Source organism: Phocoena sinus, chromosome 3 (assembly GCF_008692025.1).
Source record: "Phocoena sinus isolate mPhoSin1 chromosome 3, mPhoSin1.pri, whole genome shotgun sequence".
Classification (NCBI taxonomy): domain Eukaryota; kingdom Metazoa; phylum Chordata; class Mammalia; order Artiodactyla; family Phocoenidae; genus Phocoena; species Phocoena sinus.
In genome coordinates, this window is record NC_045765.1 from 18450118 (window position 1) to 18470700 (window position 20583).

A 20583-nucleotide genomic window follows, 5' to 3' on the forward strand; every position below is an offset into this window, starting at 1 on the left:
ATGTACTTAGAAATCTACCAGTCCTTGATCCAGCAATTCAACTTCAGGGAATTTAAACTAAGAAAATAATTTTCAGGTTTCCCTGGTGGTGCAGTGGTTGAGAGTCCGCCTGCTGATGCAGGCGACACGGGTTCGAGCCCTGGTCTGGGAAGATCCCACATGCTGCGGAGCAACTGGGACCGTGAGCCACAACTACTGAGCCTGCGCGTCTGGAGCCTGTGCTCCACAACGGAGGCCGAGATAGTGAGAGGCCTGCGCACCGCAATGAAGAGTGGCCCCCGCTCGCTGCAACTAGAGAAAGCCCTCTCACAGAAACAAAGACCCAACACAGCTAAAAATAAATAAATAAATAAATAAAAGAAAATAATTTTCAAAGATATAGCTACAAGGATATTAATGGAGCAAAAAACTAGGAAAAATATAACTAACAGTAGGGGTAAAATATTAGGTAAATACATTTAAATAAATAAGTTTAAATATGTTTAACAAAAAAATTTATTTAAATGCAATAGAATGTACTGAAGTCACTGAAAACACTACTGACAGATAATATTTTTTGGCAAGTTCAAATATTCAAGGCATATTCTTAAGTGGGGAAAAAAACCCACACATAATTGTAACCAACATAGGTTACAGTTGCTGTCTGCAATATTCCATTTTGTTAAAAACAGATTGGTGTGACTATCAGAGAGATTAATATGGAGTTCAAAGGGCTGCTAAAAGATGTTCACCAAAATGTTAACCATTTATTTTTGTATGGTGGTATCAAGTGCATCTTTATTTTATTTATCAAACCTTCTAAATGGGACATGTGTTTCTTTACAAATAAAAAAAAAATTTGTTGGCTTCTCAGTGCCTGAAATGGCCCTCCTCTCCTGCACTGCCTCTGACTCTTCCCTCCAATCTCACTCTCTCAGTGAGGCCTGTGAGGAGCTACCCTACTCACTTTCCCAAATGAGCCCCAAATCCCCACCACACTGCTCTTTCACTTTTTCCCATAACACTTATCTCCTAAAATGTTATATAATTATATTCATGGCTTATTGTCTGCTCTCTACCTCCTTCCCCCACCCCCACCTCCCAAAACAGTTCTCCAGAGCAATGATCTCTCTTTTGCCCACTGAGGTATTTCAAATCCTTTACAATGGGGCTTGGCACATAGCAGGTGATCCATACATTTTTTTTCTAATATAAATTTTTCTTTCTTTATTTTTGGCTGTGTTGGGCCTTCGTTGCTGCTCACAGGCTTTCTCTAGTTGTGGTGTGAGCAGGGGCTACTCTTCATTGAGGTGCGTGGGCTTCTCATTGCGGTGGCTTCTCTTTCTTGCCGAGCATGGGCTCTAGGAGCACAGGCTTCAGTAGTTGTGGCACATGGGCTCAGTAGCTGTGGCTCGTCGGCTCTAGAGCACAGGCTCAGTAGTTCTGGCACACAGGCTTAGTTGCTCCAAGGCATATGGGATCTTCTGGGACCAGGACTCGAACCCGTGTCCCCTGCATTGGCAGGCGGGTTCTCAACTGTGGGGCCTTTAGGGACTTTCCACCCCCTCACTTGTTCCCGTAAACCAACCTCTTGCGCCACTCCTTCTCCCTATCGAAACCAATTCTTCTCCCTATCGAAACCAATTCTTCTCCCTATCGAAACCAATTCTTGGAGTTTTTCAGTTGACGGGGACTTTCCAGACAGCGGGTAATTTTCCAGTTGCCCGTAACAGGTATATGCCCTAACCGCCACAATAAACAAACAACTATAACGGCCAGAAGGTGGGACAAAAGTTCCTAAGCCAATGAATTCAAAAGTCACCACATTTACCCAATCATTGTGAGAATATACCCGCCCTATGAGTAAATAAACCTATAAAAAGTATGTGATTCCGCTTTTAGGGGTTCCCCATTGGCCTCCTGCGTGAGGTTCAGGGAACCCCGGTGCATCGGCTCCTAATAAACCTCTTGCGTGTTGCAACGGCTCTCGACTCTTGACGGTTCTTGGGCGAGTTGGAATCCCTCGTAGACCGTTTGGGTCTAACACAACCACTGCGTCACCAGGGAAGTCCTCCATACACTCTTGTTGAAAGACTTAAAAGGAAATAGGCTTGTTCTTGGCGGTTGTCTACTTGCCTTGCTATCATTTACACAGATGCAGAGCTACAAGTCACTGCCCTGTAGGAACCTCTGTTTCCTCCTGGAAGAACTGGGAACCAAGGAGCCAGCAGCCCAGGGAACTCAGCCACGAACCTAGAATGGAGTCTGCACAAGTGATAGGCTCAGCCGGGGCTCTCCTCGCAGACAAGACTCGAAGAACTACATTTCCCAGGATCTTTTGTTCTCGCTTGGACTACATTTCCCAGAGGGGCTCGCGACTGTCCTTGCCCCGCCCCTCCCGGACGTACGTGGAGCGACGGGCGTTTGCCGCTGGCGTGAGCTGATTACCCGTTAGCGGTTCGCCCAGGCGGCCCTGGGGGAAGTACCCAGCGGAGGGTGCTGTCCGGCCGTGGCAGTTCCGGAGCCTCCAGCCTGCGGCCCGCGGAACCCCCGAGGCCTGGGCGAGGTGAGCGGCGGTGGGTAGGCAGGATGTGGGAGGGAGGACCGGGCTTCGGGAGGATGCGTCGCCGGGGCATGGGGCACAGGCCCAAGAGACGCGAGCCGGGCCTTTGTGGGCGCCGGCGGGCCGAGAGCCAGGCACCCCTGGCTCTGTCCGCCTGCCGCCCCCAGCCGTCCCACTGACGTGCCCCTGAACGAGACAGGTCGGGCACTTCGTCCGCATTGGCTGGACCCAGCCACCCTCCTGCTTCTTTCCGACCAGTTCCCAGCGCGCTACCTGCCCAGCGCCTGCGGGCATTTGAATTTGTTTCGGGCCGGCAGTGAACGTGAGAAAATTATTTCCTCCCTTTATCATCACCCCTGCACTCCCGAATGACAGGCTTGTTTTGAGCGAGAAGTGAGTCGCCGGCTTCCCCCAGTGGCAGAGCCAGGACTGGACCCAGGTCTTTGGTTTTCTGTGCCCCTTCCTCAAGACAGCAGCCCCCTCCCCGCCATAGGAGAGCTGACGTTTTCCCTTTCCGAAGCAGCTTTCTCTAGAAATCTGGAAATTGTTTACTTGACAGGAGGGGGAGGAATTGGGTGGGAAGGCTTGAGTTGGAGAAAAGTTGTCACATGCACGCAGGGAGGTTAGAGCAGGTGCTCTGGAGCCCGTGGTGCTTGGAATCCTGGTGCCACCCTCCCTGGCTGTGTGGACTGGGGCAAGTTGCTCCCACTCTGCCCTCAGTTTCCTGATCTATAAAATGGGGTGCTGACAGTGCCAACTGTGCTGTGGGACTCGATGATGTATTGATAGGTAGTGCCTGGCACGCGGTGAGGCTCAGGGAGTTGCTGCTACTGCTGATGGAGTCCTAGGACCTTTTCCTCTGAGCCAGGGAAAGAGCTGGTCCTGGACCAGGATGACCCAGCCCTTCTCTCTGGTCCTGTCTACCCCTCGTTCCTTCTGACTTCCTTCTCTGAGGGCACTTGGCATCATTTTCAAGTGATATAAAGATTTCAGAGCTGCTGATTCTGAGGGGTGGAAAGCAGAAGGGGCTTCCTCCTGGCTTCCTTTTTCTTCTCTCAGATCTGGCTTCTGGAGACTTCTCCCATCCTAAGGGGAAACTGCCCAGAAAGAGGACATGGCTACTGAACAGAGGGAAGCAAGGTCTCAGGTGAGTTCATTGCCATCTCAGGTCTTAGAGACAGATGGGTTTTTTTGTTTTTTTACCCTTAAACTGACGTTTTTTCCCCAGTACAGTCTTCGCCAGAATTTGGAGCCAATGTCCTTCTCCCTTGGAAGAGTTGGTCCACCCTGGTGGATGGTAGATTGCGTAGGGAATGCTTGCCTCCAACCCCCCAATCCATGGCCTGTGTTTCTCTTTTTTTTTCTAATAGACACTCTTTTATTCATTAATCTCAATTCACTGTATGATTACTGAATTGATAGGTAAGATGCCACACGTCTTATACCACTTAGGGTCAGAACAAACAAACGTGCGCACTTGGCAGAGTTCCTTTCTGGCCTGCCTCCTTTGCTCAGTCATGTCCCCCTCCCTACCCTTGGCCAGAATGCTTTTCTTTTTCTTTTCGCCCCTGAGAAATCCTCATGATACCTTTGCCAGGCTTTTCCCAGTCCATAGTTTTTAGTTTTTTCTCCATCTTAACTTTCTGGATGATGTGCCTTGCTTCTGTCACTCTCTTGAAAACTGATATTGACCTGCCATTTTCATCTTTATGTTGTGAGAATGAGGGTGGGACCCCATCCAGGTGAGCCACTGTGTGAACAAAGGATAGCCATGTTGGTGGGGACATAGATGGAGAGGTCTCTTGACTCCCAAGAGCAGAGAGAAGACTCCTCAGGAAGCAGCAGTGAGAGTTTCATGGGATATTGGTAGTGGAGAGGCAGTGTATACAGTGATTACTCAGTGGGGCTTTTGAGCCAGATGGCCAGGTTTGTGCCCATCTCCTCTGTTGCTGTTAATGGGTCTTGGGCAAATAAGTCCACCTCTCTGTGCTTCAGTTTCTTACCTCTCTGTGCCTCAGTTTCTTCACCTGTAAAATGAATACAACAACCGGGCCTACCTCAAAGGGTAGATGAGAAGATCCTGGGAGTTAGTACATGGAAAGTGTTCATATCAGGGCCAGGCACATAGTAGATGTTCAATATGTGGTGGTTGTGGTAGCTAAATGATATTATTCTAGTTCACGATGTCTATTTATCTACTGTTGGTAGATAGAAATGACTGTACAGTGTCCTTCCTTTACTCATCCTCATCTAACAATAGTAGTTAACGTTGCTGGGGAATATCCTGAGGGCTTCACCTTTGTTCTCAGTCTCATAGCGAAGCAGAAGTTATTACCCCATTTTACACTTGAAACTGAGGCTCAATGAAGTCAGGTAACCTGAAATCAAACCCAGGTATGTCTGGCCTCTAAATTCATGTTAGTTATCATCCAGCCTTTCCTCTGGTATATCTTTCGGAACACGGGGCAGGCCTGGCCCCCAAATTACCAGAGTTCTCTGCAATGTGATGTTGTGTATCTTTTGGACCCATGAAATGTGGTAGTGGTTGATCTTCTGAGACTGTGGCTAGGACCTGCCTCTGCATATTTGGGCTACTTTTTTCTAAGCCTTTCCCATTCCATTCCAACAGAGCTAGGCTGCTCTCTTACCCAGAATCTTCTCCATCCCTGCTTGTGAGTCCTATGTGACATTTCTCCCTAACCTCACCTGCTGCCGATACATCAGTACTATGTGGACTTGTGTGTAAAACTCAGTGACAGGACATTTAAGACCGGAGAGAGAATATACCCACCAAGTGCTGGGTTAAAAGAAAACTTCAGTTATTGTCTTGTCTCTGCCATTGAAAAAGTATATGACCTGGTATCTTAACTGCCCTGGACATTGTGTTTCTTATCTCTAAAATGAGGATTGAACTAGGAAATGGTATATGGTCCTGTCCAGCGACACTTTTCTTGTTCCAATTGTTTCATGCGTTTTTCTTGTCTGCCAGTTAGATTGTAAATTCTTTTGAGGGGAAAGATCATTTCTTGTATTCCCCGCCGTGTGCCAATAAATTATCTTATACATGCACTGCATGTTAATGTTAAAAATTTCAGAGAATAAAAAAGTAAAATCACTCTTACCCCAACATCTTGAGATAATCATGGTCATACCTTTGGTATGTAGCCCTCAGAATAATTTTCTGTGCACCTTTATTTATTTGTTATTTATTTATGTACATGTGTACATATGTATGTATGTATTTTTTTATTTTATCATTTTAACTTTTTATTTTGATAAAATATACGTAAGATTAAATTTACCACTTTAACCATTTTTGAGTATATTGGCATTAAGTACGTTCACAGTGTTGTGCTACCATCACTACTCTTTATCTCCATTGTATGGATTATCATTTATTTCTTTTTTTTTTTTTTTGCGGTACGCGGGCCTCTCACTGTTGTGGCCTCTCCCGTTGCGGAGCACAGGCTCCGGACGCGCAGGCTCAGCGGCCATGGCTCACGGGTCCAGCCGCTCCGCGGCATGTGGGATCCTCCCGGACCGGGGCACGAACCCGCGTCCCCTGCATCGGCAGGCGGACTCCCAACCACTGCGCCACCAGGGAAGCCCTCATTTATTTCTTAATCCTATGAGGTAGGCGTTGAGAGGCAGTTCCTTGGATTGCAGTTCTACCTCTACCACTGACCAGCTGTGATATTGTGATTTATAATATTAAATATATATTTGGTCTTTGTCCGTGTTCCTGGCACATAACTTCCAAAACCCTTGTGATTTCCTAAGTGGTTAGTAATATATGATTTTTATCCCTGAAATTACTTCAGAGCAATGAAGGCAAAATGGGTGTGTTTTGTATCCACACCAGAGTTTATGTTAATGAGGTGACTTTTGTACCCCACCTAAGGATGCAGGCTAATTGCCAGGGGAACCAACCTTGATTAAAGTGTTGGAATTTTCAGTCCTGCCCCGCGATAACCCCTCTTATCCATCTGTCGCCACACTAGGAGATGAAAGTTGAATCAGTCGCCAATGGTCAGTGATTTAATCAATCATGCCTATGTAATGAACCTCCATAAAAACCCAGAAGTGTTCAGAGTTCTTCCAGGTTGGTGAACAGGTAGAGAGTCGGAGAGAATGGTGAATCCCGAGAGAGCATGGAAGCTGTGCACCCCTTCCCTGTGCCTCTCTTTCATCTGCCAGTTCCTATATCTTCTTTTATAATAAACCAGTAATCTAGTAAGTAAATGTTTTCCTGAGTTCTGTGAGCCACTCTGGCAAATTAATCAAACCTGAGGAGAGGGTTGTAGAAACCTCCAATTTATAGCCAGTCAGTCAGCAGCACAGGTAACAACCTGGACTTGTGATTGACATTGAAAGAGGGCCAGTCTTGTGGGAATCTGACACTATCTTCAGATGTCAGAATTGAGTTTAACTGTAGGACACCCAGCTGGTGTCCCACAATTGCTTGGTGTGTGGAAAACCCCCCACATCTGGTGTCAGAAGTGAAGTAGTGTTGTATTAAGAGTAGAGGAGACATGCAGGAGGAGTGAGTTTTTCCTTCATACCAGTTGTGTGACTTGGATAAATTTCTCTTTGTTTTCTTTTGTGTAAAATAGACACAATAATAGTACCTTCTTCATAGGGTTGTGGTGAAGATAAAATAAAGATATACACTAAAGTTTAATATAAAGCTCTAAGAATAGTACTTAGCCTGAAAAAAGCATTCAATGAATTATAGCTATTTTAATTTCCATTATTACTGCCCTCAAGCTTTAGGGAGCACAGAGTGCCTTAAGTTATTTACACTAGTCTCGGTCGGTGATTATTGAGGTTGTTTCCATTTCTTTGCTGTTACTAACACCATGATAAATGTCCTTGCATGGGCATTTTTGTTCACTGTTCATTATCAAACAAATATAGTAATTGGAGAGTTAAAGAGTATGCACATTTTAAAGCTTGTAATATATGTTTTCAAGTTGCCAACAGGAAGATTATTCTAATTAACACTCCCACTAATGGCCTTAATACCTCCACACATCTCTTGTAGCAGTTAACTCAGGGCCTGGTTCATACTTCATGCTACTCAATATATATTTGTCATTGGTCAATTGTTCATTAAACAAATGACCTGGAACCTTCAGAACCTAGAATAATATAGAAGCATTTCATGGTAGCCCGTCTACTCCCCACTGCCGCCTTTTTCACCCTGTGTGATGGATGGTCCTGGGTGAGCTGGGATGTTTGTCTCTACAGCTGTCAGTGACGTTCGAAGATGTGGCTGTGCTCTTTACGCGGGATGAGTGGAGAAAGCTGGCTCCTTCACAGAGAAACTTGTACCAAGATGTGATGCTGGAGAACTATAGTAACCTTGTCTCATTGGGTAAGGAAATTTCCCCTGTAGATACAGAATTCAGAAATTGGGATACCTCAGCATCTGATTTCCTGGATAAAAGCCCTGGGTCATTAAAAACTTTAGCTGAGTTTTGCCTTAGCAGTGTACAAACTGGATCTCCATAAATAAACCTGAAAACCTTTTTCTCCCTTGTAGGTATGGAATTGCCCCATGGATGGGACAATCTACAGAGCTGCACATTAGAAATGTGACTGCAGTGACTGCAGGCAACATTTTCCCACTATGATTGAACTATGATGTGTTTGCTCATCTCTTAACAGAGAGTATCCCTCAACCCAGCACTGGCTTTTTTCAATTCTCTTTTACAGGGGTCAGCAAACTTTTTTTGTAAAGGGCCAGGGAGTAAATATTTTCAGCTTTGTGGGCCACCTATAGTCTCTGTAACATATTCCTTTTCTTTTTTTTCAACCATTCTTTGCTCAAGGGCCATGCATAAACAGACAGTGGCCTAGATTTGGCCTATGACCCATAGTTTGCTGATTGCTGCCATCTTTCAAAGGGAGTCAGATAGTGTTTTCTCATTTTAAACAAGCTACTTGGTACATAATCCTTTCCACAGATCCCTGTTACAAATATTAATTTAATCTGTACATTTAACAGTGTATACATATTCCCTCTTGTATAGAAAGCTATTAGCACCCTGTTAATCAAGTCTGCATGTTTATCATACTTCACTAACATACAACTAAATTTTGCATTGCCCCTTGCTTTTACCCTAACACACCCCTCACATTGTGGGGGCACAACTTGAGCATCCTACAGAAGTTCTCTGTATCATCCTTTGAGTTTTCCGCTCAGATCTCAGATACCTCTTTGTGTCAAGGCAAAATCAAGTCTTTTTTTTCTTTTTCTTCTTTTTGGTCTATGAGCAGGACTCCCATTTTCCAAACCCGAGGTGATCTCCCTGTTGCAGCAAGGAGAAGATCCCTGGAAGGTAGAGAAAGAAAGCCCTGGAGGCTCCTCTCTAGGTAAGTGGGTGGGGAATCTCTGCAGGCAGCAGTCTGGTAAATGAGTGCATGTGCAGCTCGGAGATGTTGGTCAGGGAAATTTCTGCAGGTTTTCAGTCCTCAAGAAGTTGTGGAGAAGGGACGCTAAGGCCCTGAGTCACAAGCTTCCTCTTCTTCTCTGATAATTACTGCACAGGTGAATCTCTCAGGATTTTTTTTCTTGTTATTTCCTGTTGTTTCAGAGGAGGGCTACATTGTCATGCATTCATTCAGCAAACTTAGTGCATTTAAGGAACTGCAGATAATTCATTCAGACTGAAGCTCAGGGTATATGGGAAAAGAGAGAGATAAGGAAGGAAATGAGATTAGAAAGCCAGGTGGGGGCCACACTATGAAGTGCTTTGGTACAGTTCTTAGGGATGGGAACTGTCCATGGATGACTGGAAATAATTCAAGAGTTTCAAGCAGAAGAGTTGTATGGTTGTTGATATTTTAGAAAAAATAGTCTGAGTCTGAGATACTTTAAACATCCTTCAGTAGAGACTAAAGAAGCTGAGGTGGGTCCCTACACTGGCACAACAGCACCACAGTCAGAAAGCAGCAGCACTGGTGTGGGCGGAGCTCCAGGGCACGTGAAGGACTAAAGCTAGTTACAGTGCATGATTATGACATGTTGCCATTTATGTGTAAAGAAAATTATGTGGGTGTTTGTCTATATGCATAATATGCGTGTAAGTGCCGAGAGAAAGGTCAGGGGACACCTGAGCTGGTAGCTAGTTACATTTGGTTTGGGATTGAGAATGGGCATTGATGAAAGGGGACTTTAGTTACATGCAATGTTATTAAAATTTTCACGGGGAATATAGTCTTGAAGTCCTTATTACGCAATTTCAATTAAATAAGAATGGTCACTTTGGAAACACTGTTGGTCTTAGATTTGAAGTGAGGAAAAACTAGAGGTGGGAACCTTCTGGAGATTATTGCATAATGTAGGCAAGACATTACCTGGAGGAAGGCATGTGCAGTGAGTTCAGGAAAGAGGAGAGGTCCCTTCATTAAGAGTATAGGACAGGTTCGGGGTGGGATGGATTTCATTTGAAATGTTAGTGAAATATGGGTAGAGGTCACCAGTGGACAGCTGTAGAAGGTATACAGGGTTGGAACTCAACAGGGAGGTCAGGGAGCCATCAGTGCAAAGGTGGCATTTGAAGCCTTGAGCTGAGAAAATGAGGGAACAGAGGAGAGGACAGAGTCCCAGGAAACCTCAGTGTTTATGAGGTGGGTTAAGAAGGAAGAATCTGTGGCTGAGCCTGAGAGGAAGTCACCAGAGGAGAAAACTGGCAGATTCGGCTGTCATGGAAGTTGAGGACTGAGAGCTGTTGAATTGGGGAGGCCAAGGCTCTGGGGGAGCCAGGTTCTAACCCTCGCCCACTGCTTTCCTGTCCCGTGATAAACAGCAGTGCAACCTTGGACAGAAGGACGCAGGTCTTGCCCTGGCGGAGCTCAGTGGAGGGGGAGGCTAAGCGCACACAGGACTGTGGAATGACAGACTCTGGTGAGGACCTCGGGGGAAGAGCTGCAGGTGCTGTGAGAACGTGGAACAGGAGGTGTGCTGTGGGCAAGGCTTCCCAAGGAAGGGCCGGATCCCACGTTGTGAGAAGCGTTCAGGCACAGGAAGAGCATGTCCGAGAGTCCAGACAAAGGAAGTCGGCGTGTGGAGACGGGAGCGGGGAGAGGGGCCCGGGACCTGAGAGCCAGGCACAGCCTCTGAGGAGTTGAAGTACCCTGGCCATGGGCCCAGGTTTATGTTCTGCAAGGATCAGCCTGCAACCAATGTGGAGCCACCTGGCATAGATGTGTTAGGACTTGTCTGAGGTTGCTGTCGGGTCCAGACAAGTCAGTGATGACCCCTCACAATGGGGGCCCAGCAGAAGGGCTGTGGGACAGGCTGTCTCGATCCCTAAAGCGCCCACACCTTTAGTAGAGCTCATTCTTCCCTGTATAAGGTGAGATCTTTTGAGGTGGGAACCACACTTATCTCTCCTTATATCTTTTAACTGTCCCTTGGGAGAAATATTCTGATTTTGTGGGAACTGCTAGAGACCACCACAAAGTAAACAGAGAACACAGGCAGCAGGGAACCAGTGGAGAGTTTAGGAGGGGCGTCAGGTGTGGACTGAGTATGGCGTGGAAGATCAAAGGAAGAGACGGAAGAATTGTTCCCTTTCCATTTTCCATTTCAATCAGAGCCTTGGGAGCCTCTGATCCATGACGAATCCCCCTTCCTGAGTGAAGTGTTAGTTGGATTAAACTGAATAGAAAGTATGACTGGAGTCGAAAGCTGTCCAGAGAGACCCTGAAGGCACCTAGTGGTGACATCAAGTCCTTCTCAGGTTTGGGAAGCTGTCCCTGAAGGAAAACTCTGAGTGGGTATCTGGAGGAAGTAAGGACATCAGAGCCAACCAGTGTGTGCGTTTCTCTTGATGGGATGCACCTCCTCTCTTTGGTCAAAGGTGACAGTCAGATGGAGCGTCCTGGGAGTGCTGGCCTGTGGTTGTGTCTCTCCTGCACCCCTGGCGAATCTCCTATCTACCTGGACTAAAGTGCCCTTGGAACAGTTTCCCTTCCAAGGGGAGCTCACTTCCCTGTGAGCTCAGGTGAAGGACCTGGATGTTCTTGGAAGTACCTTGATCATTAACTCTAGACCAGAACCAAAAACCGACCCTTTGAACAGTCACTTCCCTCAGTCTCATCTGAGTCTCTTACTGAAGACATGAGTCCAAAGTCTAATCACTATTCTGGCATATTATGTATATAAGATATATATATATATATATATATATATATATATAAAATAAGAATAATGTGATTAAGTCAACTTGAACGTCTCATGAGTTTGGTTTACACCTAACATGAAAATATTCTTTTATTCAAAAATTTAAAAATCCAGGGATGATCTAGGTTAACAGTTACCTCCAATGTAAAGGTGTTTTTCTTTCTTTGTCTTTTTCTCTTCCTTTGTTATATTTATACAAGAATTCAGGGCAGACTGAACCTGGAAGGGTGGTCAGCTGAGGGGTTGCTTGTGGGCTGCCTTTCACTCACCGAGATTTGCTGGGGCTGCATCTGCACAGAGAGTAGGGGTCTTTTTCTAATTTGCGGAAAGGTGCTGTAGGGGTTATAGCAGCAGCCTAATGAAATAACATGCAGTAATTTTAAAGAGTGAATTTCTTACAAGGTGAAAGTTGAGCCCAAATGCTCTGTAGCCCTGTTTACTATGTTTGATTTAGTCTTGTTCTCATCCCCTGCGCTCCTCTCCTGCCACCAACATCTACTGTCCTTGTAGCTGCCAGAATGGTCTATTTAAAAGATAGATCAGGTCATCTCACTCCCATGCTCAAAACCTCTAGTGGCTTCTATCACATAGAACACAATCCAAAGCCCCCAGCGTGGCCCTCAGAGGCCTTTGTGGTCTGGCCCCAGCTACCTCTTCGCCTTCACCTCCTTCCTCTCTGCCCTTCATAGGAGAACTCTAATCACCCTGGCCTCCTTGTAGTTCATCAGGAAGGCCAAGCAGGCTCCCACCTCAGGGCCTCTGCACTTACTTTTTCCTCTCCTGGACCATTCTTCTTCCTGACAGCCTAGAGCCCACTTGACTCACTTCCTCACACTATGCAGGTTTCTGCTCAGATGGCACTTTGTCAATTAGACACAGCTCATCCTTTGTCCTTTGTCCTCCACAGGACACGGGTCCTTTTTCCTCCACATTCTTTATCCCCTCACCATGCTTCATTTTCTCTCAGAGTACCTATTACTGCAAAATAGTACATATTTATTATCAGCTCTTCTCTGGATTGTAAATTCCCTCATGCTGGGTTGTCTGTTTCATTTGTTCCCATGTCCCCAGTACCTAAAATAGTGCCTGGTCAGAGTCAGCTTCCAGTTAGTGAATGTACGAATGACTTGGTTAGGTAGTCGTGATGGGGACAGAAAAAAGGGAACCAGTTGCAGAGATATTTGGCAGATAAAAGCAACAGGACTTGGAGATGGTTTAGATATGGAAGATAGAGGAGATGGAGTTGTCAAGGATGCGTGCTTGGTTTGTGGCTTGTTCTGGGATGGACAGTGATATCATTCACTGAGATAGTGGTGCTAGGAGATCAGATTTGGGGGATGGTATAATTATGGTTTTGGATGAATTAAATTAAGTTGTCTTTGGTTAACCCAGTTATTCAAGTGGAGATGTCAAATAGCCTGTTTGATTTGGAGCTCCACCCCTTATAATATACCCTGGGCATTAAATGTAAATTTGGGAGACCCTGTCACTAAAGATAATTGAAACAGTGGTTGAGTTTGAGTTAGCCTGTGGAGTGGATTCAGAGTACAGCAAGAGTAAGAAAGAGCCTAGGACTCAATCTTGAGGAACTCTGGCATTTCATGGCCAGGCAGAGAGAAATGAACCCATAAGGAAGACAAGGGTAAGGTGTACTGTAGAAGGAAACTCAGGAGTCTAGTGTCATTGAAGTCAAGTCTCATAAAGGATGGTATCAGTAGAGGTAGGTAAAAGTAGATGAACTTGAGACATATTTAGATGGCAGAATAAAGAAGTCTTGGTAATTGATTAGCGGAGGGAGAGGTGTGAAGGATGCCTTTTAAAGTTTCGATTCAGAACTGGTGCCAATTACAGAGACAAAAAGGTTATACAGGTTGGGGGAGGAAATAATCATAAATTCAGTTGAGCTGTCTTTGAAACATGTAAGTTGCTGTTTTGAGCAGGGTGTTGTATAATTAGGTATGGAGAGTGAGAGAAGTCTTGCCTAGAGTATGTTTATAGATGAAGCTGGCCTGTGGAAAGGGTACAGAGTGAAAAGAATCAGGGGCCTAGGACTCAACCCTATGGAACTCCAAGGATTAAAGATCAGGTAGAGGAAAATGAGCGCACAAAGAAGATTGAAAAGCTGCAAAGGAGATTGAAGCTGGTGGAACAAGAGAAGAATTTGGAGGCAGGTTCAGGGTCACTGTAGCTTAGGTAGTGAGCATCTGAAAGAAAAAGAGGGCTCACTATCAGATGCTGCTGAGAGGTAAGTTAGGTGGGGACTGAAGAGAGCATCTTGCCTTTGTCACATGAAGGTCATGGTTGCCTTAGAGAGAGTAGTGGTAAGGACAGAAGCCAGAATGGAGCCCATGAGGGGTGAGTGAGCAGGAGGAGATGAATATGTGTGGGATACGACAAGGTAAGATGTGACAAGGAGGCAGTAGCTGGAGAGCTCTTCTATGCAAATATAAACAAATATTTCTTTGTTTTCCTCTGTCCACTCAAATTATATTATACAGCACACATTATTCTGCCCCTTTCACTTGATATATATTGAAACTCTTTCCATATCAGTACATAAAGAGCTTCTTCATTCTAAGGAGTAGTTCTACAGCCTTCAGCTGGCTCTCTTCTTGGCTGGCAGAAGAGGTGATTTTGGTTGTATGTGGCTTTGGATAATGTTAGCCCAGTGGGTCCAGTTTGGGCTAGAATTTTATAAATGCTATGATTCCTAATTAGCAATATGGATATTGGTTTAAAGCTGTACCTTTATCGTGTACCCATATGGTGTCCTGGTGTATTACAGTTAGAGTTAATCCAACTGTCCATCAAAGGAATCTGGTTGAATAAGCTGAGGGACATTCTCACAGTGGAATTCTCACTGTAAAAAGGAATGAGGAAGAACTCTGTAAATTCCACTGTGGGGTGATAATATTACTAAGTAGGGGAAAGTGCAGAACAGAACAGTGAGAGTAGGACTTTTATCAAAGAAAGGAGGAAATACCAAAAAATAAAAAGTGTATATTTGCTTATATTAAAAATAAAATAGAGAAGCCAAAAAAAAAAAAAGGGTAAAAGCAGATCTATAAAAATGGTTACCTATAAGGTGAAGGAAGAAAAAGAAAAAGGATTGAGAGAACAAGGATAGAATGCAGAATTTTTTAAGGTACATTGTTTTTATAATGTTGATTTTTTTTTTTTTTTAAATTTTATTTATTTATTTATTTATGGCTGTGTTGGATCTTTGTTTCTGTGCGAGGGCTTTCTTTAGTTGTGGCAAGCGGGGGCCACTCTTCATCGCGGTGCGCAGGCCTCTCACTATCGCGGCCTCTTGTTGCGGAGCATAGGCTCCAGACGCGCAGGCTCAGTAATTGTGGCTCACAGGCCCAGTTGCTCTGCGGCATGTGGGATCTTCCCAGACCAGGGCTCGAACCCATGTCCCCTGCATTGGCAGGCAGACTCTCAACCACTGCGCCACCAGGGAAGCCCTATAATGTTGATTTTGGAACCATAAAAATGTTTTATAAATTATAAAACAAGATTAAACAAAAATGAAAAAGTGTTCCATAAATATTGAAAGCAAAATGAAACAAATGACCCTAATTTTGTTTCAGGTTGCTGGCTTAATCACATAGAGAAAAATTATCTCAAATGCTTTTAAATCACAGCAGCTTGAATAAAGATCCTTAGTGATTTATATAAATATTATGATTTATAATAAGAAATATATATTTGGTACAGAACTCCTAAAACCCTGGGAATTCCTAGGTGATGAGAGCCACAAAGGTGTCTTTGTTATGTTAATGAGGTTTCTTTTGGACCCTACCTTAGGATGGGGCCTGGTTGCCAGGACCAATCATGTGATTAGAGGGTTGAAACTTAGTACCGCCCCTTGACCTCCAGGGAGGGGAGGGGGACTGGAGGTTGAAGTAGTTGCCAGTGGCCAATGATTTAATCAATCATGCCTGTATAATGAAGCCTCCATAAAAACCCAAAAGGACAGATTCAGAAAGCTTCTGGGTTGGTGAATATGTGGAGATCTGGGGAGAGTGGTGTACTTAGAGAGGGCTTAGAAATTCCATGCCCTTTCCCCATACATTGCCCTGTGCATCTCTTCCATCTAGCTGTTCCCAAGTTATATCCTCTTATAATTAACTGGTGATCTAGTAAGCAAAATGTTTCTCTGAGTTCCATGAGCCACTGTAGCAAATTAACCAAACCTAAGAAGGGGGTCGTGGGAACCTCGATTTATAGCCAGTTGGTGAGAAGTACAGATGATAACCTGGGCTTGTGACTGATGTCTAAGGGAGGCAGGGGGCAGTCTTGTAGCACTGAACCCTTAACCTGTGGGATATGATGCTATCTCCAGGTAGATAATGTCAGAGTTGAGCTGAATTGTAGGACACCCAGTTGGTATCCAAGAATTGCTTATTATTGATGTGGAAACCACCCCTACCACCACCACATTGGAATTGGGTGAAGAACATGTAATTAGTACCTTACAGGCAAAAATAACTTCAAAAATAATGTTGATTTTGGTGGGTATAATAAAAATATGTGGTTATGTTTACAAATAGAGTTCTTATCTTTGAGAAATGTGTTCTGAAATATTATTGATGAAATGATATAATATGGAATTAGCGTACTTTAGCATATGCTAATGAAAGAGACGTAAGGGAGTTGTATTAATTTTCTCAGCCTGCTCCAACAAAGTGCCACAAACTGTGTGGCTTTAAACAACAGAAATTTATTGTCTCACAGTTTTGCGGGACCATGCTCCCTCTGAAACTCCAGGTAGAATCCTTCCTTGCCTCTCCCTACCTTCTGGATGTGGCCAGTGGTCCTTGTTCCTTGGCTTGCAGCTGCATCACTCCAGTCTCTGCTTCTCTTGTCACTTGGTGTTCCCCTGGGGTATCTTGATATGGTCTTTCTGTGCTTGCCTGTGTCCAAATTTCCCTTTTATAAAGACACCAGTCATATTAGGACCTACCTTAATCACCTCATCTCAACTTGATTGATTCTGCAAAGTTACTATTACCAAATAAGGTCATATTCTGTTATTGGAAATTAGGACTTCAACATATCTTTTTTGGGTGATGCAATTCAACCGGTAATAAGGTAATAGATGAAACAGCATTAGTGATTGTTGATGCTGGCTTGGCAATTCATTGTACAAGTCATTCTACTTTTGTACATGCTGAACATTTTCCATAATAAAAAGCTTTAAAAATCAGAATTACCAACAACAGAATTTCTAAAACAGCATTTCTCTTTTTCACCAACACAGGCATTCTGGAATACATTTACAGATGTGTAGTTCTGCCCCCATGGTGGTGTTGTGTGTAATTCTCAGCATATAGCTCCCTCAATTCTCTGACTCTAGAAAACCTTATGAGACTGCAAATGTATGTGACATTTTTATAGGAATAATTTTGAATCTGACCACCTGTAGGATAAGGTGGGAAGGATATAGGTCTGGAAAGTTGGCTTGGGTTCAAAGATTTTGATGCTGCCTTTAGCCCTCATACTATCCCTCCATCTAATCTATGGCTAATCCTTTAAAATCCCATTTTAGACATTCCTTCCCGCAAATTCTGGTCACCACTTGTACGCCTTCCCAGCTTGCACTTGCTACTATCTGAGGGTAGTTTGGATGTTGTTGTAAGCTCACATTTTCATCCATTTCTGTCTTGTGTTTTTGTTGTATAAATTATCACACTTCTCCTTTTTTGTCTCTAATGCCAAACTGGGAGCTCCTTAAAGAAGTTAACTGTTTCTTTTCATTACCAGATCTGGAATGTTTTGTGGATCACATGCCTAGGATAGAGGCTGACATATTGTAGGTGCTTTTTAAGTATTTGATGAATGAATTAAATAAGGAGCAGTCAATGCTTTTTGAAATAATAAGAGGAGTTCTATACAGTAAGAAGGTTAAATTCAGTGGGAAGTAATACTAGAAAGGTGAGAAATGGGTCAAAGGATCAAATTGAAGGTCAATAGCAATAGTCACTATTGAGTAAGGAGATCCTGAACTTGGATGTATTAATGATGGTTGTTAGAGACATCTTAGTGAAGAGATTCAAGGGAATTTGATGACTGACTAGACTTGGAATGCAGGGGAGAGAAGATTCTGAGATGAAACTAAGAATTCATGGCAAAGGAGCTGAAGAAGTTATATAATTCAGAACTCGGAAACACAAAAAAGAGTTTGAAAGGAATGCACTGGATTCGGATTTGGACAAGCTGAATTTGAAGAAAAATACTCAAATGGAGAGTCTAGCAGGCAGCTGGAAATACCTCTGTAAAGTGTTTTGAGGGTCAGGATAGTCATTCAGATAGGAGGTGTGGGAGTGGATGAAATCATCTAGGGAGAGAAGGTTGAAGAGAGACTCACAGAGTTTCATAAGCACCAAGGGAGGAGAATCTAGACCTAATGACAGGAACTAGTCAGGGTGGTGGTCATTGCCAAGATCACCTGGTCTCTAAACTTCTGACCTAAGTCGTAACCTTGTTTTTATGAGTTAGCTCAGGCCCAGGCTTGATTCTGGGAGAGAGCAAAAGTTGAACTGCACTTCAGGAGACATATCTTAGACCTACAGAAAACTTTAAGCAGACCATAAAGAACAGTTAGGATGTCCATAATCCAGGACTCATGTCCCCTTCATTGGGAAACATGACTGTTTTAAGTTATTAGTCCCGTTCTGGACTAAGGCATTGGCACTTGAAGTAGAGTGGAGGTGAGTTTCACAGTATTGGTATGGACCCTTGTAGCTATAATTACTTCCATTAAAAAATGAAAACTCCCCATGTCCTGTTTCTTTATTCTCCTTTAAGCAGAACTTTTCAAAAGCATTTCTATACTTGATGTCTCCATGTTCTCACCTCCCATTGTTTCTTCTGTGCACTCCAGTGGGGCTTTCTTCCTTACTATTCCATGAAAAGCAGTTATTAAATCCCAGACAGTCTTCATCTTGGCACAATCAGGGTTAAGTTTTTAATTCTTAAATTGTTTAACAAAGTTGATCATTGCCTCCTCACTGGAGTACTTTCTTCCTTTGGCTTCTGGACCACCATACTCTTCTGCTTTTCTTCCTTTTCTTGCCCTCTAGTATTACAGTGCCTAAGTGACTTTTTCAGTTCTTAAGTTTTTTTTTTTTTTTTTTTTGGCTGTGTTGGGTCTTTGTTGCTTCACGCAGGCTTTCTCTAGTTGCGGCAAGTGGGGGTTCTGTGTTGCGGTGCACAGGCTTCTCATTGTGGTGGCTTCCCTTGTTGCGGAGCACGGGCTCCAGGTGTGCAGGCTCAGCAGTTGTGGGTCACGGGCTCCAGAGCGCAGGCTCAGTAGTTGTGGCACACGGGCTTAGTTGCTCCTTAGAGCAACTAAGTTGATCTTCCTGGACCAGGACTCAAACCCATGTCCCCTGCATTGGCAGGCGGATTCTTAACCACTGCACCACCAGGGAAGCCCAGTTCTTCAGCTTTAAATAAAACTTACCTACTGATGACTCCTAAACACCTGAATGTAGCTTTAACCTTTTCCAAAATAATCTAAAAATATCTCCAAAATAATACATAAAACTGAATGTTTCAGTATCTTCTTCAGTGTCTCTTAAGGCATTTCAGCCATAACGAACATATCTGAAACAGAATAACCCCTGAGACTTGCCCTTTTCCTAGTCTTCTCCTTCTCAGTAGCTTGTGCCAGCATTCATCATTTTCAGGCTGGAAACCTAGGAGTGATCCCTAACTCTTTTATTCCCTCTCAGCACCCCACATACAGTCCTCCAGCAATTTCAGTTCTGTTAGTATGTGATAAGGATGCAGTCACCATATACCTCTACCCCATTTCTCACCTACTTGACTACAGGAGCTTCCTAATCTTCCCTGCTCCCTGCTTCCACTTGTGCCCCAACAGTCTGTTCTCTACACAGTAGCCAACTTGAGTGAGCATGTAATTGCCTTGTGACTTCCCATGATACTTAGAATAAAATTCCAGAGTCCTTACATGACCTGTGAGGCCTTATATGACTTGCCTCTACCTATTCCTCCAATGTTATTTACTATTTTCTCTTTTGCTCGCTGCACTCTAGCCACACAGCCTCTTTGCTGTTCCTCAGAAGTCACCACACTTTCGTGTTTGCTGTTTTCTTTGCCCAGGAAGCTCTTGCTTCACACATCCATATGGTTGTTTGTTTACTTATTGTCAGTCCATCCCTCCCTCATACACACACACACACACACAATACACATACACAAAACCAAGGTATAAGCTCCTCAAAGACCGGAACTCTGTCTTACATATCACATTCTCTGCATTCCCTAGAACATTACCTAGTCCATAGTAGGCAGTTAATATTTGTGAATGGAAAGGATGTCTCCAGCATATGCAAAGATAACGAAATAAGATAAAAACATGTAGTGCTCCAGAAACTGCATGCAGTTCAGCATACCTGGCAAGAAACCAGGGTAGGGAGATGAGTACCGAGGTGAATGAAGGTCAGATCATGAAACACCTTGTTGACCATGTTAAGTACTCAGGACCTTACTTATATACAAATCATTGAAGATAAGTTGGAGGATCTTACAGAAGTTTGCAACATGGTAAGATGTGGATTTTAGAAAGATTACTGTGGCTACAGTGTAGAGACTGAATTGACAGCAAGATATGAGGTGGGGAGACTAGTTAGGAGACTACGGTGGAACAGTAAAGCATGAGAAACAGAGTACCATTTAGGTACCTGAGCCCAGTGCTCAGGGCTCTAGTAAAGTTGTTGGTTGTAAAACTGCAGTCTTTACATACAGACCTAAGGCAGGGTCTCTAACTTTGCCTTATAAACTACAATCCAAAATTTTGGAATCTTGCTGTCTTCTT

General features: G+C 44.0%; 1 protein-coding gene across 4 annotated transcripts in view; it reads left to right on the forward strand.

The window, feature by feature from the left end:
- Positions 1–2359: 2359 nt before the first annotated feature.
- Positions 2360–20583, forward strand: part of ZNF354A (zinc finger protein 354A) — a 29443-nt gene continuing 11219 nt past the window's right edge. Inside the window, exons 1-5 of one of the 4 annotated variants that reach the window (XM_032627843.1) lie at positions 2399–2545; positions 3602–3689; positions 7793–7919; positions 8825–8920; positions 9028–9029. In XM_032627843.1, the coding sequence (XP_032483734.1) occupies positions 3657–3689; positions 7793–7919; positions 8825–8920; positions 9028–9029 (258 nt within the window). In that variant the 5' untranslated portion in view covers positions 2399–2545; positions 3602–3656. Of the gene's footprint in view, positions 3690–7792; positions 7920–8821; positions 8921–9027; positions 9030–20583 lie in introns of all 4 variants that reach the window. The other 3 variants (XM_032627847.1, XM_032627844.1, XM_032627845.1) reach the window with 3 other exon arrangements.